We start from the raw sequence: 25,981 nt of genomic DNA, 5'->3' as shown, positions 1-25,981 counted from the left end.
TTGTTCTATGAACATGACACGGTTTAATTTTCATCTAATCATTTTCTCATCCCTGAAGATATCCCAGGCAGCTCCTGTGTGTTTTTTGTTTTTCTTTTTTAAAGATGTATTTATTTATCTTTAGAGAGGGGAAGGGAGGAAGAGAAGGCAGCATCAATGGGAGGTTGCCTCTCACACGCCCCCTACTGGGGAGCTGGCTCTCAATCCAAGCATGTTCCCAGAATGGGAATCAAATTGGCAACCCTTTGGTTTGCAGGCCAGCACTCAATCCACTGAGCCACACCAGCCCGGCCCCCCCCACTTTTGTTTTTAATGGCTTTGTTAAGATATCATTTACATACCATGAAATTCACTCATTTAAATTGTATAATTGAGTGGTTTTAGTATATTCAGAGAGTTGTGCAATCATCACCTGGATCTAAGTTTAGGATATTTTCAGAAAGAGACCCTATACCCATTTGTAGTCATTCCCCATTCCCCTCCCTGTCAGGCCCTGCCAACCACTAATAAAATCTCTGTCACTATGGCCTTCTCTATTCTGGACATTTCACGCACTTGACCCATGCTCTGTCTCTCTCCTCGTAGGCTGACCGCCGCTACCAGAGTCGGCTGCAAGACCTGAAAGATCGCCTGGAGCAGTCGGAGAGCACCAACCGCAGCATGCAGAACTATGTCCAGTTCCTTAAGTCGTCCTATGCCAATGTGTTCGGGGATAGCCCTTACACTACCTACCTGACCAGCTCTCCCATCCGCTCCAGGTCTCCTCCTGCCTGAGGCTGCCCGTCTTGGGCCAGGCGCCGGGTTGATGCCATGGGCACTGATGAGTTGCCAAGCCATACCTGGAAAACCTGTTGGTTTTCCTGTCTCTTCCAGTGATGAAGTATGTTCAGGACCTTGTCCTTAGCTCCTGGCTCCATGGAAGTCCCTAAAGCAGCAGAGGATGAAGAAGCAGGAACCACTTAGTCTCTCCTCTCTGCCAGAGTTGCCTGATGGAAGTTTTCAATTACCTTGCCAGGCCTTACTCGTAAATCCGCTGCTATGAGGGAACCAGATTTTAACTCACCATAACTTTGCTCACTCCTTTCCAGAATGTTTGGACTGGACTTTTTCCTCCAGTCCCATTATAGCCCTCTTTCTAGGAATCTCTTTCCTAAGTGTTCTTGGACCTGAACCAGCAGGAGCTGTGGAGGTCCTGGCCACCCACCCTGGGCTGTGAGCATGTTCACTTCCTCTTTTCCTTATTTATCGGGTGTGGCGTTTCCCCTAAGCCCAGGTGAAACCTCTCTTACCCGAGTCTCCTTGAGGCCACTTGCTCCCATGCACTTCGCAGTAGACACTCAAAGTCTCATGTCCACTTGGCCTTTTAAAAGTGTAATCCCAAGATCGTTGATTTTTGTTTCTATTTACCAGGTTTGTATCTGAGGAATGCACTTATATCTTTGAAATATTTGTGTTGTTTTACAAAAAGTTTTTATAGTCAATGTTGAAGACTCCATGGATGATTTTCTCTACCCACTCCCAACCCCCTTCTAAAAATGATGAAGTAAAATGCTGCAAGAGAGCCAGTAAATATTTTTATAAAGTACTTGGTGCATGGACCGTGAAGCTTTTCATTTTATTTTGGCCCAGACAGTTTCTTCTCTGTGGGCTTTCCAAGAGATGACTGGATGCATTGCTCATTATTGGGGGCAGATCACTTTAGCTGTTAGGAAGAAGATGAGATGTGTATATATTAGTGTTTTTAAAATGTTAATTTGTTTCTGAATGTGTTCACATTTTCCCTTTATTTAAAAGAAAGAACAAGAAGAAAATTTTTTTCCATTGGCTGTCAGATGAGCGTTAGCTGAAGGATGTTCCTTTGTAGTTCTTATCTAAGCCAGGCATTCTGTTGCACCACTGTTGATATCATCTGTGATGTCATGAGGGTGACAGCCATCAACATTGCAGCCCACACATTGGGCTGTCCCCAGAATCTCAAACCAGGGCTGTATCTGTCAGGCAATGTTGACAATTTCATCAAAAGTGCTCTTTTCCACTGTGCTCAATGTTTTTTTGTGGCTCTTTGAGGGCTTTGATGATCAGGGCAGAGGCAGGAGGCACCTCCTCAACCTGGGCCTGTCTGTTCTGGTCAGTTTCACTGTAATCCTCGGGCCCTTCTTCTAATCACTGGTGGCTTTGGCGATGTCGGTCCCGGAGGACTGTTGTTGGGGGGCAAGGCAAATGTAGCACCAACTTCTCCACCGGTGCATCTCAGGAAGACGATTTTGATCTCCTTGAGAATGAACTTCAGCCGCATGGCGGAGGCGGCTGGTGTTGGGTGCACCTGGATTTAGGACGACCGAAGAAAGTTGCACCAAAGCCTCCTCCAAGAAAACTGAAAGCAACAATTCCTTTACAGAGATCAAATTTGGAACTGGGCTGAACCCTAACCTTTTCATTCTAGCTGGTATTGGCCTTGTGGGTGATCCAGTCTTGAACTCTCTCAGCCACTCTAACCCAAGTCCAAAATTCCAGAGGATTCCCCTATGTCCTCAAGGGCAGTGGGGCCTACCCAGGCATCTGGATTTCATGACCACTCAATTTTGGTGTCAACTGTGATTTCTAGCTGTTAGTTTGGCCGAGAAGTTCTGGGGGAAAAAAAACAAACCAACCTCAAGCTACCACTTCCCCACAACCACGCCTGTTTTCATACCCTTAACATAAATGGACCTGAACGCAACAATATAAAAATTTTCCCTAGAAAGGACAGTTGGCAAACTTACACCAATGTCTATACCGATTTATATAACTCATTCTGATTTTCATCAAACTAATGAAGACCTCAATGCAGGCCACTGGTATGTATAATGCTGGTGTGGGAAACTCCTCTCTCGGAGTCCATTGCTGGGACTCTCCCAACAACATTGTTTTATTTTGTCCAGTTTATTAAAAAAGAAAACCTCAAAATAATGAGAAATGTTTATATTGCTTCAAACTCCAGAGACAAGCCTTTCTACCTGAAACCGATCCTATAAAACAGGCAAAAGAAGAGTCAAGCCTTGGCTGGGTAGCTCGGTTAGCACGTTGTCCCCGTACACCAGGGTTGTGGGTTTAATTGCAGGTCAGGGCGCACTCAAGAATCAACAAATCGACGTGATTTTAAAATCAATAAATTTTTTCTTTTTAATTTGAAAAAGTCCAAGAGTCCTCATTAAAGCTTGCGCTGGGTGATGGTGAACCGCATTTGATTTTTTTAAGTTCTTGAGCTATAATTCACCATAAAATGAACCTTTTTAAAGTGTAGAAATTTAGTGTTTTTTTATGTATTCACAAAGTTGTGCTAATTTTACATTTTCATCACCCTAAAAAGAAACTCTTACTCTTTAGTATTCACTTTTCATTGCCCTCACCCCAGCCCCTGGCAACCACTAACAAAGTCTAAATGTCTCCATGAATTTACCACTCTGGACATTTCACAGAACTGGAATTACACAATATAGAATCTTTTGTGACTGGCGTCTTTCACTTAGCATCACGTTTCAAGGTTCATCCCTGTTGTAGCGCGTATTTCTACTTCGTTTTCACGAAACACCGTATTTTATTTTCCCATCAGTTGATGTATATCTGGGTTTCCACTATTTGGCTATTCTGAGTATGCTGCTAGGAACATTCAACAAGTTTTTGTGTGGACGCATATTTAATCTCTCGGGTGTACGCGTATACCTAGAAGAATCGCTGGGTCAAACGGTAACAAACATTTTTGAAGAACTGCAAGACTGTCTTCCAGAGCAGTTGCCCCACTTTAGAGGCCCACCAGCACTGTGGGGGTGGTTCCAATTTCTTCTTCACACCCACATCAACACCTACATATCCCACTTTCGGCAACAAGGAGGACCCAGGCTTCAGAAGAGCCCGCGACTGAAGCGCTGCAGAACCCAAAGCGCGCATCTAAACCGTGTGCGCAGGCGCGCTTTCGGTCAGCTCGGCACCGGAAGTGAGGCGAGCAGCCATCTGAGGCTGCGTAGCACTGAGCAACTGAGTGCGCGCACCGGAAGCGGAAGCGAGCTCTTGTTTGTGGGAGGCTGATTGGAGGACTTGTTTTTTCATAAGCGGCTTCTCTGCAAAGCTGCAGCAGCTACGGCCATGCCGTCTGAGGGTCGCTGCTGGGAGACCTTGCAGGCGCTGCGCAGTTCCGACAAAGGTCGCCTCTGCTACCACCGTGACTGGCTACTTCGGGGCGAGGTGAGCAATGGATCCTTACGGCCGCTGCGCCGGGAACCTCTACGTCCTTTCTAACTGTCCACATTTGTTTTTCAATTCTTGTATGTGCATCACCCTGTCCTCGGGTTCCTGCCACCTCCAGACTCTTCTAGCCATTTGGGAACTTCCCCTTTCTTCGGAGCTCTTCTTTCTGAGGGCTTCATTTTTAGCACCAGAATAGGCGCCTCCGCTTTGTTGCCAAAGCAGCCCAGGCCCCTCCGGGTCAGTTAATTTACTGTGCAGGAGAATGTCCTAGGAAATCTAAATTTAGCAGTGAACAAATGATATGACCTGTTGTTTCAAGTGAGAAAAGCAAATTTTTAGAGAACATTCGTTGGACCTGTAAAGTTTAATGGGGGCGTGATCACTGTATTTGCAAAACCCTGTGCTAGATCTCTGGGTTGGGGGGCATGTAGAAACAGGGCATAGCTCCTGTTCCCAAGTTGCTGGTAATCTAGACACTGTGCTGACTCCTCAGACGTTTATGTAAAACAATTCTCAGGCATTTTCCTGTCTTTTATATCTTTGACAGTTTTAAAGAATACATACCTTACATTTTATAGGACGAGTCCCAGCATGGCTTTCTCTGGTGTGTATTCTGGTTATGCATTCTTTTTTCTTTTTTTTTTTTTAAGATTCTATTTATTTATTTATTTTTGAGAGAGGAAAGAAAAGACAGAGGGAGAGAAACATCAGTGTGTGGTTGCCTCTCATGCACCCCTTCCTGGGGACCCAGCCCAAAACCTAGGCATGTGCCCTGACTGGGAATCAAACCAGCAACCCTTTGGTTCACAGTCCAGCACTCAGTCCACTGAACCACAGCAGCCAGGGCAGGCTATGCATTCTTAACAGGAGTACCGCGGAAATAATGCTGTGTTCTCAGTAAGACACATCAGAAAGCACACAGATGCTTCAGCCCAACCCAGTACCACTAGTGATGCTAACCTTGATCACCTGGTCATATTGGTGGTATCTGCTAGATACCTCCACTTAGAATTCATCATTTTCCCTTTATAACTAATTAGTATTGTGTGGAGAGGTATTCCAAGATTACACCAATGGGCCTCCTTTTCCTCAGCAGAACTCCACCCTTAGCATTCATTAATGATTTCTGCCTGAAACATTTGCCTCTGTGATGTAGTCAAATGCTGTTTTCTTGGTGTCCACCATTCCTTCCACCTTTGTTAGTTGGCATTCTGCCATAAGGGAGGGCTTTCTCTTCTTCCTTGTTTAATTAATTACATCAATATGGATTCATAGGTTCTTATTCATTGAGTTGTAATTCACTACTTTAAATCTTATGATGTGTATTTTCATTTTGTGGGAAGTGTATCTTCAGGATAAGCTTCTAGAAGTGAGATTGCTGGGTCAAAAAATGAACATAACCCTGGCTGGTGTAGCTTAGTGGATTGAGTGCCGGACTGTGGACCAAAGGGTCGCTGGTTCAATTCCCAGTTTAAGGCATGTGCCTAGGTTGTGGACCAGGTCCCCAGTAGGAGGTAAGTGAGTGGCAACTGCACATTGATGTTTCTCTCCTTCTCTTTCTTGTTCCCTTCCCCTCTCTAAAAATAAATAAATAAAATCTTTAAAAAAAAAGTAAATATAATTGTAGTTTTGTCATATATTGCCAAATTTCCCCCAGAAGTGGGTGTTTCAGTTTGCCTTCCAATCAGCAATGAATGATTGTGCCCATTTGCCCACAGCATTGTCAACAGAATATATTATTATACTTTTAAATTTTGCTTATCTAATAGGTAAGCATAAGGTCTCGGTGTAATTAATTAATTTATTTATCCTCACCTAAGGACATACTTACTGATTTTTAGAAAGAAGGAAAGAGAAGAGAGAGAGGGAGAGAAACATCCCTGCAAGAGAAACATCAGTTACTTGCCTCTTGTACCTGCCCAGACCAGGAATGAACTCACAACCCAGGCATGTGCCCTGACTGGGAATCGAATCCACAGCCTTTCAGTTTACGGGATGATGCTCCAACCAACTGAGCCACACTGGCCAGGGCTCGGTCAGGATTTCTTAACCACAGCACTGTTGGCATTTGGGGCTGGGCTGCTATTGCTGTCTTATGTGTTGTAGGAGGATTAGCAGCGTCCCTGGCCCCTACCCACTGGATGCCAGGAGCACCTTCCCAGTTGTCTCCAGATATTGCCAGATGTCCCCTGGGGGGTAAAATTGGCCCTGTTTGAGGACCAGTGATCTAGATAAAATAGCTTGCAATTTCTGAGTAATTATGTGCCAGGTACTGTTCTAAGTCTATTATTATTCATTTAAATCCCACTTCCAAATCTTTTGAGGCAGATCCTTTATCCCATTAATTTTTTTTTAAGAGAGAGAAGAAGAACGGGGAGAGAGAGAAAAGATATGTATCTGTTTGTTGGTCCATTTATCTATGCATTCCTTGTTTGCTTCTTGTATATGCCCTAACTGGGAATCGAACCCACAACCTGGGCATATCTGGATGATGCTCTAACCAACTGAGCTACTGAACCAGGGCCTTCTTTATTTCATTTCAGAGTGATGGAGCTGAGGCACAAAGAGGTTAGGTAACTTGCCCGAGGTTACACGGGTAAGGGGAATGCAGAGATGGAATTCAAACCAAGAAAGGCTGATTGTACACTTAGTGTTCATAATCACTAATGTACTGTTTTCTCCATATTTCCTGGTAATATTTTCCTGACACAGAGTAAATTCCCAGTCAAAATTTGCTGTGTACTTTAATACAGTTTAATGGTATAAGCTTTTCTGGTACCATTACTGTACACTAAACATATAGCGATAATAAAATAGTTAACTGGTACAACTGAATGAGTTGTCCACACACACATTGGAGAGTGTCTAAGACTTATAGACTTTCTATTATAAATTTCATTTTTATTTCATTGGCTTTTACATTAGTAACTACTTTTCAGTGCCTGTTATTTTCATTTGAAAACTTATAACATGTTCCTTTAAAAATTTAATATACAAAATTCAAACAAGAAGAAATATTTCACTTATGACCCCAGTGTAATTTCTGGTTATTTCTTTCATTTCTTTTTTTTTTAGTGTAGCAGCATTTTTAAAAGTGTAATTGTAGTTGTACTGTATTTACTCTCTTGTTTTTTCACTTAAAATTGAACCTTGAGATGTCATTACATAGGATTCACAGTCAGCATTTTTAACGACTGGTATTCCACTGTGTGCGCTGTACTACGCTTCACAGTCCATCCTGTGGTCTTTTCTGTCCCAGCTTTTTAGGTTTCTTTTGCGTATATTTCAATGACCATCTCTGTGCTTTGGTCCTTTTTCTATAGGTAGAGTGATTTAGTCTGATCCTCTAAAAGGATAGTAGTCAGGATAATTAACAGGAAACTACTTTCTCTTCATTGCTGATTGTTACACAGTTATTTTCGGTCTTTGGTATGTATGTTATGTGTATATGTGCGTATGCCTTCTTAGATTTTCAGTAAGACATGTAGAGGGTTCTCTTTGATTGCTTAGATAAGTTGATGTGCAAGAGGAGTTTCTCCTCTTTTTCTCTCTAGGATGTTTTGGAAGAATATACGTCTATTCCCAAACTATCTTCTTATGCTGGATGGGTGGTAGATCATGTCCTACCCCATACACAAGAGAATCTGTCTTCTGAGACCTCGGCATCTTCCACGTCTACTTCAGGCCTAGACCAGCTGGCATTTGCTCCCAAATCTCCCGTCAGAAGCCTTGCCTTCTCACCAACCTCCTCGGGAACGCCAGCAACACCAAATGGAAGCAAGGTAAGGTATTTATTTTTATTTTTAAAAAGTTTTTTTTTATTTTATTTTTTTTAGAGAGAGGGAAAGGGAGGGAGAAAGAGAGGAAGAGAAACATTGATGTGCGAGAGAAGTATTGATTGCTTGCCTCTTGAACGCCCCCAACCGAAAACCTGGCCCCATAACCCAGGCATGTGCCCTGACCAGGAATCGAACCAGGGACCTTTTCATTTGTGGGAACAACACTCAACCCATTGAGCTACACCAGCCAGGGCCAAGGTAAAGTTTTTTTCATCAGCTGAGGACAAAAGTCGAGGGTGGTTGCAAAGCTGAATTATGTAACATTGTCATATAGCAACGACCTTACCCTGGAGAAAATGATTGCTTCTTGTAGCAACAGTGTTGACCACATCACTCAGTGCTTTCTTTATGGAGACTGAGAAAATTTTTCCTCTAATCTTTTTTTAAAAAATATTTATTTATTTTTAGAGAGGGAAAGGGAGAGAGAGGAAAGAAACATCAGTGTAGTTGCCTCTCATGCACTCCCTTCTGGGGACCTGGCCCACAACCCAGGCATGTGCCCTGACTGGGAATTGAACCGGCGAGCCTTTGGTTTGCAGGCTGGAACTCAGTCCATTGAGCCATACCAGCTAGGGCTGAAAGTTTCCTCTAATCTTAGTACCAAGAACAGTAATGTGATGAGCAATTAGATTGTTTTTCACATGAACCTTGTATCTGTTTAACTGGTAAACTCTCTCTTTTTGTGCTGGCTGCCAGAAGTATAAGTAAAATTTATACCCAATCTTAAAATTTACATACCTTATCACTGGTTCTGTATGAGTTTTTACCCTGTTTTTGCTGTGTTTTGTCCCTGCTTTAGTTTGTTTCTCTCACTTAAAAACAGTGAGTTGTTAGGGATGGTTAGCACTTCCAGAGAAAGCCTTCCTAGAGAGCTCCATTGGAGAAACTCAGAGGTGGACTCTGGCCTAGCCTGGCCCATAGCCTCATTGCCAAAGCAGATACTGGCCACAGGAGGCTAGAGGACTGTGCTAGCTGTCACATGCTTACTTTGGAAGCCCCAAAGGTGAAAGTTTTGGGGATGTGGATTGGGGCTGCTCCACGCAAACCATCCGAGCACAAAGGGACACTTAATCGGAAGAAAGAGGGAAAATTTGCTGGGCAGATCAAAACAAACAAGCAAGCAGAAAAGAAATCGATGTTTGTTGTGCTTTGGGCATTTCTTATTTTTAAGAAAAACAGTTAGAACAAAGTCAGTATCATGAAAAACACACTAGTTCTCACTTCATTTGTTTTTGTTGTTCTTTATAAATAGGGATGTGGTTTTTGTTTAGAAGGGATAACACCGCCTGTACTATGCTAAAAGCTTGATTTCTCCATCTCCTGTCTGTGTAGGGCAAAGATGAGTCCCAGCATACAGAGGAGCCTATGGCACTGCAGTCCTCCAGGGGCACCAAGGTGGAAGGCTGCATCCGAATGTATGAGCAGGTGCACAGGATGAAAGGAATGGTGAGTGACCTGCGCAGCCAGGCCGACCTGCCCGGGGGAGCCACACTTAGACGCGCTTCCTTAGGGTTATGCGTGTCCACTGCACGCTGAGCATCGTGCCCAGCTCACTGCCAGCAGCTCCCCATCGCTTCGTGGAGGTAGGACAGTGGAGCAGCCAGGAGTGAGCCCTCTGAAGTCTAATCTGGTCGCCTGGCCTCGCCCTTCTATTTCACTTGTGACTTCAGCAAAATCACATATGTGTCCCTGGCTTCCATTTACTTCTCCCAAATTTGAAGATGACTTGGGATTGTCAGATAAGGGTATACTGAGAGGATGGGCCTTAACAGCCTCTTGAGAAAAGAATAGCACTTATTTTAATTAATGTATTTGGCCTTTTTTTTTTTAAAAACAATGAATGATTTTGTAAAAGCTTTTAGAAAGTACATGAGTTCATAAAGTGACAGTCTTCTGGCAGCCCTCAGTCACTCACTGAGTCAACAAATAGTTATGGAGCACTTCCACGCCAGATGCCGTTCTAGGTCTGGATAAAACAGTGGACAGAGCAGACACACACCCGTGTCCCCGGAGAGCTTATGTGCTGGTAGGGAGAGACAAAAGTAAGCAAGACACAGAAGTTAAATATAGAAGGCAAGTACCATCTGAGTGAAAGACAGCAAAACTCATTAGAGCGCTCACTTTGGCCCTGAAATAAAAGATGACGGTTGCTTAGATGAGGGCTATAGCAGGGAGGTGAGAGAGAGGGAGAATGAGAAGGAACGAGTGTGTCTGTGTGTCTGTCTCTCTCCGAGGGTTTTCCCAGCCCTGCTCTCCCAGTCGCCGCTCCTGCACGGATGTTCGGTCTTCCAGAAGCATGTAGAGACTTTTCCCGGCTGATAATCTCCCTCGTGTGCTAGGAGAGGTTAACTATTGTTGAGTCTTTTTCTTTTTTTACCTTTCCAACCCTTATTTAAACAGAGTCTCAGAGAAGAGGATGTATATACTTGTGTTAAATTTGCTGCCTTGCACTGGAAGCTTTAAAATAACTTTTGAAATAGAATGAGATAATGTCTTAACAATGTTTTGACACATCTCCACGCCAGTACACATAGCATCTTGTCCTCTCATCTTCCGTAAAGGCTGCAGAGTATTCTCTAGTATGACCTACTGTATTATAGTTATTCTTTTCCCCAGTTAATTTTTGGCGGGGAGGAGTGCCCTGGCCAGGAATCGAACTGGTGGCCCTTTGGTTCTGAGGCCAGTGCTCAATCTACTGAGCCACACCAGCCAGGGCATAAATTGTTTTAAATCTATTGCCATAGTCAGCAGGGCTGTAGCGAGCTTCCTTGCACATCTTTGCACACATTTGCAACTATTTCTTCAGGACAGATTCCTAAAATGGAAATATATATATACATATGCTTCAAATTTTGATAGTTAAAATGTCAAATTGCCCTTAAAAATGATAAAAAGAATTCTCTCAGGAATAACAAATTAAGTGCCTGATGCCCTTAGGCATAAAGGAAAGGGACTTTCCTAAGTGGCAGTGGGGGAGGGGGCAGAATCTAGGCAGAGATAATCACACCAGAAAGGAGTGAGGTAGAAATGTGCACAGCGAGCGTATGGAACTGAAATAAGGGTTTTGGGAGATAATCCTGAAATCCTCATGAGCATACACAGGATGGAAGCTTAGAAGTGCGGGGCTGTTTGATACTCTTACGGTAAATACTTGTCCCTACCCGGGTTATACTGGAGTGCCATAAACCACATGGGGCACGTTGGAAGAGCTTTGCAAAACCGCTGAGTTTAAAGATCACCCCAAAGAAGGCCCTGGCCAGGTAGCTCGGCTGGTTAGAGCATTGTCCTGCTGCACCAAGGTTGCGGGTTTGACCCCTAGCCGAGGCGCACCTGACCACTACGTAGGTGATCCCGTGGCCCTGGGTGTCTCTGACAGAGCCCAGGGCTGACGGCAGGGAAATCCCGCAGAGGTCAGTGAGCGGGCGGTGGGAGCTCCAGGGAGCAGGTGCCGGTTGACCCTTTTCAGGAGGGCCTGAGGCAGTGGCAGGAGGAGCAGGAGAGGAAGGTGCGCGCCCTCTCTGAGATGGCGTCTGAGCAACTGAAGCGGTTTGATGAACGGAAGGAGCTGAAGCACCATAAAGAATTCCAGGACTTGCGGGAGATGATGGAGAAGAGGTGAGCCTCCCTGGATTATGGCTGGAAGTGTCGGGGTGGTCAGCTGGGACTCTTTCTCAGCAGGAAACCCAAAGGGAAAGAGTTGAACAACTTCTGAGTCCTTAAGTATCAGAATGAAATAGCCAGAGAAGCGTACAACCCAGAAAAACGACCAACCTTGGAAACGCGACCAGTGTCTCACAAAGAGAGGGAGGCGTGGAGGAGCGAGAAAACCTCAGCAAGCGCCCCTGACTGGTGCTCCCTGCCCTTTCTCATTCAGCTCCAGAGAAGCCCTGGGGCAGCAAGAGAAGCTAAAAGCTGAGCATCGTCACAGGGCGAAGGTCAGAGCCTGGGAGAAACCTGTGGGTGTGTCACGGGTCTGGCTGTACGCGGCCCAAAGAGCCAGGCCCTGGCGGACGGTCCTGGAGGACCTGGCCCCTTTCATGCCTCGGTGTGACTGACCCTGGGCAGTCCTTTTCCTGCCCTGGGCCCACGTGGGAAAGTATGCAGCCCACATAGGACTTGAGCCTGTGGAAAGAGAAAACCCAAGAGCCCCTCCGAGAGAGGTAACTGGACAGTCCCCTCTGTAGATTCTCAACCTGAAGCTGCGGGAGGCAGAGCAGCAGCGCCTGAAGCAGGTGGAGCAGGAGCGGCTCCGGAGGGAGGAAGGCCAGGGCCGCCTGCGGGGCCTGTATGCGCTGCAGGAGGAGCTGCTGCACCTCAACCAGCAGCTGGACGCTGCGGACCAGCGCGGTGACCCGCTGAAGGTGGACCTGTCGGCCTTCCGGACCCGCGGCAACCAGCTGTGCGGCCTCGTCTCTGGCATGATTCGGGCCACTTCCGAGGTGAAGGGGCGGCAGGGGTCTCTGCCTTCTGTCTTCGGGGCGGGGGGTGTGATCCCCATCCCAAATTGGACTCATACAGATACAGAGTATTGTATCGTAGGTTTAAAAAATGTGTGTGTCTTCTGATTGCAAAATACTTCAGTTCACTCAGTGACATATACTGAACCCCTACTAAGGGCAAAAATTAAAACCTCACAGAAGTGTTGGGGAGCGGGTGATGACAGCAAATCGCTGTTGACTTTGCGAGAACAGGAAAGCAGTAGGCATCAGCGTGTTGATGAATGGTACGACGTTAATGCGACAGTTCCAGTTCTAGAAATGGACTGATGTGTGAGGTGTGGTTCAGCCCCACAGGCTGCCTGGGGCATAACCACAAAGCCCTGCCTCTGTCACCCGGCAGGACAGCTTTCCCACAGCAGAGGACCAAGCGGTGGCCGAGAGAGCGCTGCAAGAAATGCGGGACCTCTGTGCGGACGTCCGGGCCTGTGAAGACAAGAGGAAGCAGGAGGAAAAGGAGGCCCAGCGGAAGCAGCAAGAGTCACAGGTGCAGCAGGGACCAGAGGTCCACAAAGAGTCCCCTGCTCCCAGCCAGGGCCCAGGGGTGAAGCAGAATGAAGGTGAGCCTTGGTGTGGGTAAGGTCCTTTAACTTGGAAGTTTCACCATGCGAAAAGGAACAAGAATGTATTTTAAATATTAAGCTACAGGAGAATTTGCCAGAACTCGTACATAATGTAAAATTGAATACTTTTACTGAATTACATTTCGTTTTGGTTCGTGTGGATTTCATTCCTTCCATTACAACACCTTCCATTGAAGACTTGAAATTCTGTATAATTTAAGTAGACATGTTATTCCAAGTATCGCTGCTAATGAGTATTTGAAGTAAATACATTCGAAATACACGTTGGTTAAAACACAGGAGAAGCAGTCCGGCAGCATGGTTCAGAATGCTGGCGTTGGAGCCGCGTCCGTGGGAATCTAGTTTGCAGCTTCCTAGCAGTGTGACCTTGGCAAACTAGTTAACCTTTCCATGTCTGTTTCTTTTCCTATAAAACAAAGGTAACAATAACGTCTCCTTTATGGGGTTAGTGCAACAGTAAAAGCAGTTACTGTTTGCATACGGTGATTGGAACAGTGCCTGGGTCCCAGTAAGCACTCGGTGGCTGCCAGCTGCTGGGAGAGCGTCTCTCTCGCCCGCAGACCTCCAGGTGAAGGTGCAGGACAGCACGGTGCAGTGGTACCAGCGGCTGCAGGAGGCCTCCCGTCAGTGCGTGCAGGCCTTCGAGGGGCTGGCCAGCAGCAAGGACAGCCAGGTAGGACGGGGGGCCGGCCGGCTTCTCTGGGCGTCAGAGTGCTCTGAATAGACCCGTGTCCCAAACGAGGTGTGTAGCTAGGGCGTCACATTTCCCCCATCCTAATGGCGTCTGCTCAGCACTTCAGAAAGCTCTCTGCCGCCTCACTGTGCTCCTCCGGCAGGTCAAAAAGGTCAGGATGGACCTCCAGAAGGCTGCCACCATCCCAGTGAGCCAGATCTCCACGATTTCAGGTGGGTCGGGGGGGCAGCCTCCAGAGCTGCTCATCTGTAAGGTCCCTAGAGACGGTATGCTGACCGAAGGTGGGCCCTGGGGTCAGGTGTGTGTAAGTTCTACGCGTCCTGTTTACTTTCCTGTGTTTCCTTGTCAGCACATGGAAGGTAATCAGTATGAATTTGTTGACTCATTTTTAAAAATGAGTTGTATATTAGTAGTAATGTATTTACGGTGGCTCCTACCTAAAATTGAAAGTTACTATGGGAAACATCTTGAAGGGAACCTAGGGCATGCCTTGTAGACTTTGCTTTTGTTCTGCGTTAGCTTTTCCAAACTCAAAGCCTGCGCTGTTAATGCTTTACGACTCCTCCTTTTTCTCTCCAGGGACTAAGATTTAGAGAGTAGGAACCAGGCAGGTGAGAGACCCTTCTTCCTCCTTTTCTGTAGAAGCAGGTCTGTTTCTTACGGAGCTCTGGGTGTGGGACCTGCAGGACAGGCCGGCCGCCCGGCAGCGGGGGGGGGGGTGTGCCACTGGGGGCCCGGTTCCCCCGATTAGCTCGCCGCCCTCCCAGCGTAGGAGGGTTGCACCCTCTGCCCCTGCGAGGCTGTACGACAGAACTTACATATCACTTGGCCGCCTGAAATTCTTTCTGGAGCAGGGCAAGGTATAAATAAATAAACACGTATCACTTTCTGGAATTTGAAGTGCCTTTCCTTTGATAGCGGAGGCAGCAGGGCAGAGGGGACTTGACAGCCGCCCCACACCTCCCCCCTGCCCAGACTTCTCTTCAGCCTTTCCCCCTCCGTTGCCCGCAGCCGCGCCCTGCCTGCTCCTCGTCAGGAAATCCAGGCGCTGGGGTGAGAGCCCCCGTGGGTGCCCCTCGCCTGTACCCGCTGTATTTACCTCTCAGTCTCCTGTTTCAAAGATGTGACATCCTCCTGCCCGTCTTCCCCTCCTGCCTCCGCCTTTATCCCCGTCCCCTCCCATCGCCTTCAACACTTGGCCTCCTTGTCAGTGGCCTTTGTCTCCTGTTTTCTGCAAAACCGCTCCCTTATACAGGTCCCTTTCCCTTTAGACACGCATGAGTCTCTTAAATCCTAAAATATGTTTCTTTTGAGTCTGCATCTTCTGAGGATTTTCTGGTCTTCCTCACGTTTCCATTGGTGCTGCTGATTTTGCTGCCTTTTTATTTTTAGATTTTTATTTACTTACTTTTAGACAGAGGGGAAATGAGGGGGAAAGAGGGAGAGAAACATCATTTTGTGGTTGCTACTCACGCAACCTCTACTGGGGACCTGGCCTGCAACCCAGGCATGTGCCCTGACTGGGAATCGAACCGGCGACCTCTACAGCTCGCAGGCTGGCTCTCCGTCCACTGAGCCACATCAGCCAGGGCTGACTTTGCCTTCTTTATGAAACTCCACTCCTTTGGCTTCCATGGGTCATTCGTTTCCGGGCTCTCCTCCTGGCTCCCTCTCCCTCGGGAGGGCACTCCTTGGTCCGCTAGCCCCACCTCAGGTGTCCGTGTTTCCTTAGGGACGCGCCCACTGTCAGCTTTTCTCATTCTCTGCGCCCCCGTGGCTTCAGACATCACGTGGGTGCAGATGACTCCCAGATCTGCCTCCAATTCGTTCATTTCCTCTGAGCTTCAGGTTCTCTAGGACCAGCTCTGTGAGGAACATCTTTGCAAGGATGGCCCCCAGGTACCTCAGGTGTAACGTGTCCGGGTCTAAACTTGTCGTCTTCCTTACCCCTGCTTCCCCTCTCGTTTGCACTAAGTAATCAGTAGCGTCTTTATCTGCTCAGTCGCCTTCATTGGAAACCTGGGAGCCATCCCCCTGATGGCCTCGTCTATTTCATCCTCCACATCTAATTAGGGTGACGTTAGTTACGGTAATGAGGAGCTGGGCAGGGCATTTCTAAGCTGGAGGATCTGCGCTGATTAAAACTTCGATTGCAAGTCATAGAAACAAATTCAGATCTGCTTATGCAAATAAGTACATACATCCATAAATAAATAAACAAATAAAGCCTTTCGTCCCAAAGATGACGAGCTGTTTCACAGAACCCGAGGGAGGAATGAGGCTGGAGCTCAGGAGCAAGAAGCTTAGGGCCTCTTCTCTCTCATGTTGTCTCCCCTGTACACCTCTGTTTGTATTTCACGGACTGTTCCACGCGGCAGGCACAAGGTCCCGCTGCTCACAAGAGTGCGTGGTGCAGGGCCGGGCACTCCAAGGCCCGGACTCTGTCAGTTGGCTGATTGGCTCAACTAGACACTAAGTGCAGCCAGCGTGGGGGTTAGGACCCACAGGCTCTTTCATACACATGCAGCTACCAGAACCCACTTCTGTGTCTCCGAGGATGGAAGAAGGCAGGTCTCAGAGAAGCGGGGAGAATGACAACGAGCGGGGGACATCCTCTACGAGGTTTTCCCCCCCTCAAAATGCAAATGACTCCTTTGGGCACATCAACCACAGTCCATGGGATCTGTAACAATTTGACGCTCATTTCCATTCTGTTTTTCCCTGTTTGATGTGTATTTTCAGAATTAGTTCATTCCCAAATAAGGAATTCCTTTGAAATAGTATGTAGTATGTCCTATGTACTTTTTGCAGTCCCCACAATGTGTATTTGATTGTCACGCGTTTTTCTGCGTCACTGTTTTGTACTGAGGATCGGAGCCTCTGCTGGGCCGCTGCACACCTGGCTTCCGTGTTTGTTACAGTGGTGAAAAATGGATTGCTCTGCAGCTGTATGTTTGAACTTACTCTAACTCTTCTGCACCCAGGCTCGAAGCTGAAGGAGATCTTCGATAGGATCCACAGCCTGCTCTCTGGGAAGCACGTTCAGTGTGGTGGGCGTTCTGTGTCCGTCACCATGAACCCTCAGGGCCTGGACTTTGTCCAGTACAAACTGGCAGAGAAATTTGTGGTGAGAAACCTTGTTGCCAGAGGTATGGGCAGAAGAAGCTGGTGCACAGTGCTTAAGCCGTTCTCAAGTATTAACTCTGTCCCCATCTCTGTGCCCCCAGAAACAAGGAGAGGAGGAAGTGGCCTCTCACCATGAAGCCGCGTTCCCCATCGCGGTTGTGGCATCCGGGATCTGGGAGCTCCACCCGAGAGTGGGGGACCTCATTCTTGCTCATCTGCACAAGAATTGCCCGTACTCAGTCCCTTTCTATCCCGCTTTCAAGGAGGGAATGGCTTTGGAAGACTATCAGAGGTGAGGTCATGGTTCTTTCTACTAGCCCTGGGGTGATTTGTGAAATAGAAATAGAATTTATATACACAGTTTTTATGTACCTTGAATGTCCTATCAGAAAATACAATGTCTTTCACGCAAACTCGGCAGCTTTTGGCACTTGTGGATTTAGGTACCAGTAATCAATATAGCTTAGTGGAAAGGGTAATGGAACTAGAATCAAGGAGTCTTGGAATTTTATCCCTGCTTTGTCATTTTTTTCCCGAAATTTTATTTATTTTTAGAGAGGGGGAAGGGAGAGGGAAAGAGAGGGAGAGAAACATCGATGTGCAAGAGAAACTCGGTCAGTTGCCTGTTGCACACCCGCAGCCAGGGACCCTGCCTGTAACCCAGGCGTGTGCCCCAGCCAGGAATCGAGCTGGGCGGCCTTTTGCTCTGTGCAACTACGCCCAACCCACTGAGCCGCAGCCGTCAGGGCTGCTTTGTCATTTAATAGCTTTGCAAAATGGGGAAATCATTTTACCTCTGTGAGCATCATTTTCCTTATTTGTAAATAACCTACATGGCCTGTGAGTTTACCTCGCAGGGCTTATATGATGCACAGAATTGATGATGGATGTGAGTGCTTTGTAAGCAGAGTATTCTACAAATGTAATAATATGGAATGGCGTGTTAATACCATATTGTTACTTTTAGCCATAAAAACTAATCTCTGATTTGTCACCCTTATTTTGGCCTTGTCACGGTTCATTTTTTCTCCGGTAGGATGCTCGGCTACCAGGTGAAGGATTCCAAGGTGGAGCAGCAGGACAACTTCCTGAAGCGCATGTCCGGGATGATCCGTCTCTATGCTGCCATCATCCAGCTCCGGTGGCCGTACGGACCCCGACAGCAGGTGCGGGGGCCACACTGCCCGTGATGAGAGGCGGCCCTCGGTCGCGTTCTGCCTGCTGCCTGCGGGAAACACCGACTTCTTTCAGAGGGGCCTCCAGTTACGTGCTGCTCCGTGGGGATTCTTTAGAGAAGTTGATGTTGATTATTAGGAGGCTTTTGGATCATCAGGGCCGCTAGTTCAATAACTGACTCAGCTGAGGCATTAATTCAGTTTGTAAAAGGGTCTGGCAGACGGGAGTCTGTTGTAAATCCATCGTTAAGGTTAGAAGATTTTATTAGCAGAGGACTGAGCGAGAAATTGTTGTAGTAGACCTGGGGTGCCTTCGGAGCCATCTAGGTCACACGCACTACTCACAAATGGACAGGTGGAGGCTTAGCAAGCTGCGGTGGTACACGCTTGGCAATGACCGAGCCGCTGCTGGGGTCCAGGGTTTGACCTGCCAGTCTAGTTCTTTTCTCAAGTGATACAGATTAGCAAAGTGGAGAAGTAAATGGACTTGGATACCTGAAGAGAGAGCAGTCTAAGTTGATTCGTTGAATCCAAGAAGTTTTTATTGTGCACCTGTTGTGTCCCAGGTCCTGTGCTAAGGTACCATGATAATAAACGTCTGTCAGGGTCACTGTTGGCCTGCGGAATCCCTGAAGCCGAAGCTGAGAGATGTGCTTTGAGGGGATCCTGTAAAGAATGTGTGGTTTACGGGGTGCTGGAACATTCGAGAGCAGCATTCGTTCGGCGTGTGCTGTTTCTGCCCCGTGGGCTGCTCTGGGTTCCATGGTCTGGGGTTCACGCCCGCTTGGTGGCAGCTGGGCGGCAGCGCTGGGAGTTGAGCTCTCAGATGAAATGAGATCAAGTCATGACCAGGCTTGTCTCCTCCCAGGTTCACCCTCATGGCTTAAACCACGGCTGGCGCTGGTTGGCACAGATACTAAACATGGAGCCCCTGTCAGATGTGACAGCCACCCTCCTCTTTGACTTCTTGGAGGTACGTAATACACTTACTGCACAAGAGAGCCAGTGGTTGAAACAGCCTGGGGCCGCTGTGTGGCATGGGTGGGGAAGCAACATAGAAACAGGGTGATGCTACAAACCAGTGTTTCTCTCTCTCTCCTTCTCTCTAAAATAATTTAAAAACAAAACAAATAATAAAAAAAACCCAGGTGAGAATGTAGCACAAAAAAAAGAAGAAGAAGAAGAAGAAAGAGAGGATGATGGTGAACAGCGTGTATTAGGGTCCAGGGTCAGATGCTTCTCTTGAGACATAAGATACACTCGCTTTTTGATTTTTCTTTCCACTGCACTCCCCTTCTCGGTGTGGATGTCTTCTCCTTGTAAAGAACCGAAAACTGTACACCCTAGCCCAAGTGAAAAGGGGCCTTTGTTTTAGGGATAGAGAGTGACTCCCAGGACCCAGGGGAGGATGGATCGTTGAACCTCATGAGGGCCTGGAACCAGGAACTGGGCCGTTACCGGGTACCAGGAGTCTCTCCCTGGGCCACACAGCCTTTCATATGCCTGCCAGTTGCCTCATTCTTGTGCCACAGGCCAACTTTCTCTAGTCCTCTGTGCACAGTGGAGAAGATGTCCATCTGGGGCTGTTCCCTAAGTCTTGGTGTGGTCACCCAGTCTGGTGGGACTGGTGTCCGATCATTGCAATTCCTAATTCCCAGAACGGAAAATTTGATTAACCAGCTTGGGTCAGGTGTTTCCCTCATCCAGAAGGTTCTGTACAATCCCATCCGCTTAGAAGGGGCCACCGCTATAGTGTTAGGGTAAGGGTTTCTGAGGAAAGGAGACACTTCTTAAAGAAGGCACATGCCATAAATCCGGGGACATTTGCCTTATGATGCCAATAGTTAGAGTCACCTTAAAGCTTCTGAGGTCACAGTATGTGAACGGTGATCCTGAATCACTGAGAATACAAGTGGAATTCTGTATCCTCTGCTGCTAAGGTTGCAGCTATACCAGACCTTTGGAAAGGCTTCTTTCAGTAAAATCAAAGAAGAATAGTTAATTAAATTTGGTGCATGTACTTGGCAGGCTGAATAAGTGGAGGTATTGCCATATGCAGAGAAATGCCTCAGAAGAAAGTTGGATTTTTCCATTTATCCCCTTGCTTGCTAGCTAAGTGGCATTTTGTGGCTGAATTGCTTGACGGGAGTGAAAGGCAAGGGGCCGATTGTGGTTTCCAGATCTCTCACGTATGCGCATGAATTTTCATTGTCTGCTCTGATTTTCCCTGCAGGTGTGTGGGAATGCCCTCATGAAGCAGTATCAGGCCCAGTTCTGGAAGATGATGCTTCTCATCAAGGAGGACTACTTCCCCAGGTATTAGCCTTGTTGAGCAGACAGCACAGATTTGGGAGGTGAAACTCATGGCATCAGATACGCTTCGATGCTGTTAAAACCACCTGTATTAAGTGTGACATCTTATACTTCCGTCCTTCTCTTTGACATCTGAATAAACAGTTTTGAGCTCTAATAAGAGTCTCTCTTAAATATTGGTGGCTAAATGAAAAAAAAAAAAAAAAAGAGAACCCCAAATTAGGAAGATATTGGATTCAAATACCTGGCATTTTTTTAAAACTCTTTTCCAAAGGCCCCCAGATAATCTGTGATTACACGCAGTTTTGATTTAAACCAAGGAGTCAAACCTCCTCAATAAATCAGTTGAAGAAACGGACTTATCAGCCAGTTTCCCTGACTCTGGTGTGGCTTTCACCTTTAAGTGCCTGTCTCTCTCCTTTCCCCTTTCTGGCCTTAAAAGGGGAGGAAGGCCTTGGCACCCTCCCATCCCACCGGCTCACACAGATGTGGGGGAGGAAGAGCGCCCTCTGTCCCGCACCCCTTGTTTGAGACCATGTGGAAGAGCAGCGGCATTCTTAGTCCAGAAGGCCTCCCTGTGAGCCACCTGCTCTGCTCCTTCCCCAGCTCCTCTCCAAAAGACAGGCGTCCCTCACCACGTGTCCTCTTTCATCCCCACAGGATTGAAGCCATCACAAGCTCGGGACAGATGGGGTCCTTCATACGCCTCAAGCAGTTCTTGGAGGTAAGATACCCTTAGGCCGACACGTCCCACGTTGCTCTTGGCCTCGGGTGTGTTTGGGCCTGATGGGTCTTGGACGTCGAGGCTCTCTGATTGCTGTCTCTTCCTCTCGATGTTTCCCGAACCCCAGTTGTTTGCCCATGATTTCCCCTGAACCTGAAGGGCTGCCGTTTCTCCTTTCTACGTGTCGTTGCCCACACTGCCCCTGGGGAAGCCGCCCTAAGGGATGAATAAACACCATTCAATGAGACTTGTCTCACCGCCACATTTTTGACATGTAGGCCATGGTTCTGTTCTTAGTCTTGGGCCTGGAGAGCTGGTGAGTGTGCTCGCTTCTCCGTGAGAACAGACTGCACGTTCAGCCAGACTCCTCTCGTATTTCCAAGTGCCAACATTTTTAGTTGATCCTTCCCCGAGGACATTATTTTTCATTGCTTTTTTTTTTTAATTTTTTTTTTTTTTTTAGAGAGAGGGGAAAGGAAGGAGACAGAGAGGGAGAGAAACATCAATGTGAGAGAGAATCATCAGTCAGCTGCCTCTTCCATGCATCCCTACTGGGGACCAAACCCACAACTCAGGCATGCACCCCAACTGGGAATCGAACTGGTGACCCCTCACTTTGCAGGGTGACACCCAACCAACTGAGCCACACCAATCAGGGCTTTTTTTTCCTCTCTTTTTCTTTATTTTTTTTGAGAGAGAAACATCAATTGGTTGCCTTCTCACACGAGCCCCAGCCAGGGACTGAACCCACAATTTGGGTATATGCCCTGACGAGGAATCGAACCCTTGACCATTTGGTCTATGGGATGATGCCCCAACCAACCAAGCCACACTGGGGAGGACCAAGAGCCAACATTTTTAAGAAGTTTATTTTGACAGACAACTTAAAACTCTGTGGTGGTAGGTCTGCCAGCACAGCCCACTGACTTCCAGTTTCCAGTAGCCCAGTTGGGAAACCATCAATATTGAAAGATGAGGCCAGGCTATGGGAGATGAGAGGGGAACAGGCGTAGTAATAACATAACATTTGTCCTCTGTTGCAGTTCATGCGGAAGCAGACATCTTATACACAACCGTTAGTCCTACCACGTCTTCCCTTTTTTGACCACCACTCTGTGGGACTTAAGCTTGCAGTCCCTTGCAGGGGTGTCCAATCCGCGGGCTATCAATGTGGCCCAACACAGAACCATAAATTTACATAAAACACTTTTTTGCTCATCAGTTTTCGCGCACGCGCGTGTGTGTGTGTATGTTTAAAGTTCTTATTTTTATTTTTAGAGAGGGGACGGGAGGGAGAAAGAGAGGGAGAGAAACATCAGTGTGTAGTTTCCTCTTGAGAGCCCCCCACTGGGGACCTGGCCCACAACCCAGGCATGTGCCCTGACTCGGAATCGAACTGGCAGCCCTTTGGTTCGCAGGCTGAGGCTCAGTCTGCTGAGCCACACCAGCCAGGGCTGTTTGTGTATTTAACGCATGGCCCAAGACAGCTCTTCTTCCAGTGTGGCCCAGAGACGCCAAACGGTTGGACACTCCTGCTAAAGCTTCTTTCAGTTGTTAAGTGTTGGAAGCAGTGTTATCAGAAAATCACTCTGTTTTTTTCATCTCTCCCTGACCAGAAATGTTTGCAGTGCAAGGAGATTCCTGTCCCCAAGGGCTTTCTGACTGCCTTCTTCTGGCGTTCCTGATGCCACTACGTCACCCGCTGTCACCTTTTCATTGCAGAGGGGCAATAAAGCAACTAAACATAGCTATATTTGGGAGAGTCATGTCAGATTTAGACATCTATCAATATGTATTTTTATACATTTATACCTTAGGACTAGAAAAGGAGATTTTCACGGGTCAAAAAACCAAGGAGGTCCGATGACTCCTTAAAGGATCCACATGACAGAATACATGGATTTGGCCTGTCTCACTTTTGCAAAAATGAGAAGAGGTGTTTAGCCTTGGATACCATCTTTTATTTCCTTTGCCTCTGGTATCTGTCAGAAGTAAGGTAATACCTTAGTGTTTTACTGTGAGCTGAAGTGAGCCCACCACTTTAAAGTGTCATTTAGCAGTTGCATGAATCCTTACATGCAAGCTTGGGTTATGGTTGCTTCGCCTTTCTCAGCTTGTGAAGTAAGTAGGAATTCAGAGGAGATGCCTGATGTAGAGAGACATGCACTTAGTCCTCAGTGGCATCAGGGATAGCTTAGTGTCTGGGATTAGGATTTACCACGTCTCCCAGTGAACCAGGAAGCCCTGTTTGCCCTCCGAATTGGAGTTCAGTGCCTGGATGGCGAGCGATACAAGCAGCAGGGCAGATGCCTTCTGTTTGTTTTTCAGTTTGAATTAAGATGGGCTGCGGTGGGGCTGGCCACAGTACACGCGAGCTGTGCATCCACAAGCAATGAGTTAGGCGTTTCCTAAAGATGTTCAGAAGGAATTGAGAACTGCTACATAAATGTTTTTTGACTTGTTCTGACTAATAACTGATGACAGATTTGTCTGACTAAACCCATTACAAGAATCCAGAGCTTGGCTTCTCAGACAAAGTCGAGATTTGTTTATGGAAAGATACACTGCCTTTTGTGCCACGGAGTCTGTTCCTCCTAACTGCCGCGTGTGGGGAGGTGGGTATTTTCAGGGAGAGCGGGGATTCTCTGGTTCTGTTGAAGTGACCCTTTCTATGAATTATTTACTGTGGTGCCAAAAAATAAGCAATAAAGCTTGAATTTTAAAACTCTATTGCTGGTATCCAGTTGGGTCAATATAGTCAATTTCCTGTGCCTTGAGCTCTGTCAGTCACTGGGGGCATGGTAGTGCCCAAGTCTATCGATTTTTTTCCTTTTTTGTCTTTTGTACCTTCGCCTTAGGAAAATTGCTGAGTTTTGTTTTTTTTAATCATCCCTTTTCGGAATTAGGCACCAGTCACCGGTCTTGTTTTATCTAGCACAGACGGGAAAATACTAAAGTCTTGCAACGTGGACACAATGGAATGAACACGGAGACCCCGGCTCGGTTCGCTTTTAGGTTTTGTGGCTTGGGTAGGTGGTTCACCCTGTCCTCAGGAGCCTCAGGAGCCGCGCCTGCAAAACACAAGAGCTGGACGAGTCAGTAGATCGGCAGGCTTCAGGCCCTGCTCCGCAGCCGAGTCTCAGCAGAGCCTCCCAGCTTGTGTGTCACCATGCGCGCTGCTGTGCCCTGCCCGCCTGCAGGCCCCAGGGCCGGTTGCCATTTGACTGTCCCCCCCTCATCTGTGCTTTACAAATGGCATCGTCATCTCTGTACCATCACGGGGGATGCGCTGACAGTGGGGCTCAACGCTGGAGTCAGTCATCGCACGGAGGCTTTATGCGTATTTTCATAAGGCGCCCCTTTCTTCGAGATACCTCTGCTGGGAACTTGTCCTATTCCTAACGGAAGATGTGGGATACTAGCGGTGAACGGGGCCAGCTACCAGCATGCAGCTCACGACTCGCACCGCTTCGTGGGGCCCGAATGGAGCCCTGGGGTCCTCTCTGCCGCAGCACTTCTGCTTCCCGTGCTCTGTGTGTTGGGGTTCCGTGTAAGGTGATGCACGAAGAAGTTCCTCTGCCAGAAACGAAATGGGAAAAGTCCCTGGACAAGACAGATCCTCAAGGTCTCTCCTACTTTTAATTTATGTCACTACCGCTTCTCCCAACGTTTGAATGTTCTGTCTCTAGACCCGTTGAACAAGTCATGCACATGCCATTCAATGCCTGGTACTCCGAATGGGTTCCTGATTATCAGCCAAGAAGAGGGTGTTGGGGAGGCCGGGTTTTTGATACCCACCGGTGTCACCTTCGGAGATAGTGACTGCTAGCTGATAGATGCAACTCCCGCTGGGTAGCAGCGTCAGATTCCTTAGGGTAGAGCACGGAGGACTGCAGCCTGCTTTTAAATTCAAGTGCTCGCCTGCTGGCTTCCTTTCGGGCTTGACCTCATTTCTCTGGCAGAGTGCCCATATTTTTTGTCATATCATTGTCCTACATCATTTTTAAGCAAATTTGACGATGAATTGAAAATTCCCATAGAGAAATCCTGCATGTCCCTTGAAGAGTGGAGTTCCGGGGATTTCCGCGCAGGCCCTGGGAGCCTCCCCACGCCTCTCAAGCTTCCTGTGATGAGAGCAGTAACATAACTAGGTTGGGGTGTCTGCTCTCAGTGCCACGACAACCAAAAGAGCCCCAGAGCTTTACACAGATGCCTCATCAGGCCTGGGAATCCATGCCCTTTTGTCTCTTCCACCTGACGAATTCCTGAAATTGATTTTCTGTGGACACGCACAAAGCAGAGAGCTGTGGTCTCCCAGCTGTGTGATGATGCATTTACAGAAACTCCCGTTTTAAAGGGGTTTGTCCTCTGCAGCCAGGCTTTGTTGTGTTTTTTTAAATGTTACTTTATACGGATGACATATTCAAGAGAAACATTTCTTTCAGTGCCTTCTGGATGATTACGCTAAGCGTGTTATGTGACCCTGGATCAGAAAAGTGTCTTTTTGTGTGTTTGTGTTATAAAGGACCTTGGGACAATGGCAAAACTTGAATAAGGTCTGTATGTTAGAGAACACAGGGCCTGGCAGAAGGCCTGGTCGAGTGGCGTTGGTAAGGTAATAATATGGGTGTAATAATTTAGTTTTAATTTGAACATTTCACCTAAACTCATATGGCGTGCTTGAGTGTGATATTGTTATGTTACAGAATTGCATGCTTATGATTTTGTAATAAAGAATTTTGTAATAAAAAGGGGTTGTTATTTGTGCTGGACCCTGTAGTGTTGTGTCAGTATTAATTCCAGCTT

At 47.2% G+C, this 25,981-nt stretch overlaps 2 protein-coding genes across 8 annotated transcripts in view; both read left to right on the top strand.

Annotated features, from left to right (window-relative positions):
• Positions 1 to 3,116, top strand: part of ODF2 (outer dense fiber of sperm tails 2) — a 30,904-nt gene extending 27,788 nt beyond the window's left edge. For all 6 annotated transcript variants that reach the window (XM_054584296.1, XM_054584295.1, XM_054584300.1 and 3 more), the window contains one exon: positions 586 to 3,116. In XM_054584296.1, the coding sequence (XP_054440271.1) occupies positions 586 to 774 (189 nt within the window). In that variant the 3' untranslated portion in view covers positions 775 to 3,116. The remainder of the gene's footprint in view (positions 1 to 585) is intronic.
• A 919-nt stretch (positions 3,117 to 4,035) lies between these two features.
• GLE1 (GLE1 RNA export mediator) lies at positions 4,036 to 25,981 on the top strand. Of its 2 annotated transcripts, none has more exons than XM_054584284.1 (16): positions 4,036 to 4,221; positions 7,779 to 8,006; positions 9,396 to 9,509; positions 11,530 to 11,678; positions 11,938 to 11,998; positions 12,248 to 12,502; positions 12,903 to 13,119; positions 13,704 to 13,816; positions 13,980 to 14,049; positions 16,822 to 16,964; positions 17,065 to 17,255; positions 18,000 to 18,129; positions 19,007 to 19,111; positions 20,372 to 20,454; positions 21,112 to 21,175; positions 22,792 to 25,981. In XM_054584284.1, the coding sequence occupies exons 1-16, from the start codon at positions 4,123 to 4,125 to the stop codon at positions 22,858 to 22,860; spliced, it is 2,091 nt and encodes a 696-aa protein (XP_054440259.1). In that variant the 5' UTR covers positions 4,036 to 4,122; the 3' UTR covers positions 22,861 to 25,981. The 2 variants fall into 2 exon arrangements, with proteins under 2 accessions (XP_054440259.1, XP_054440261.1); XM_054584286.1 differs by lacking the exon at positions 22,792 to 25,981 and adding an exon at positions 21,303 to 21,429.

This window comes from Pteronotus mesoamericanus, unplaced genomic scaffold (assembly GCF_021234165.1).
Source record: "Pteronotus mesoamericanus isolate MK-2021 breed Mesoamerican mustached bat unplaced genomic scaffold, CSHL_Meso_final contig_78, whole genome shotgun sequence".
NCBI classification, from domain to species: domain Eukaryota; kingdom Metazoa; phylum Chordata; class Mammalia; order Chiroptera; family Mormoopidae; genus Pteronotus; species Pteronotus mesoamericanus.
This window is presented reverse-complemented; position numbering and strand designations above follow the sequence as displayed.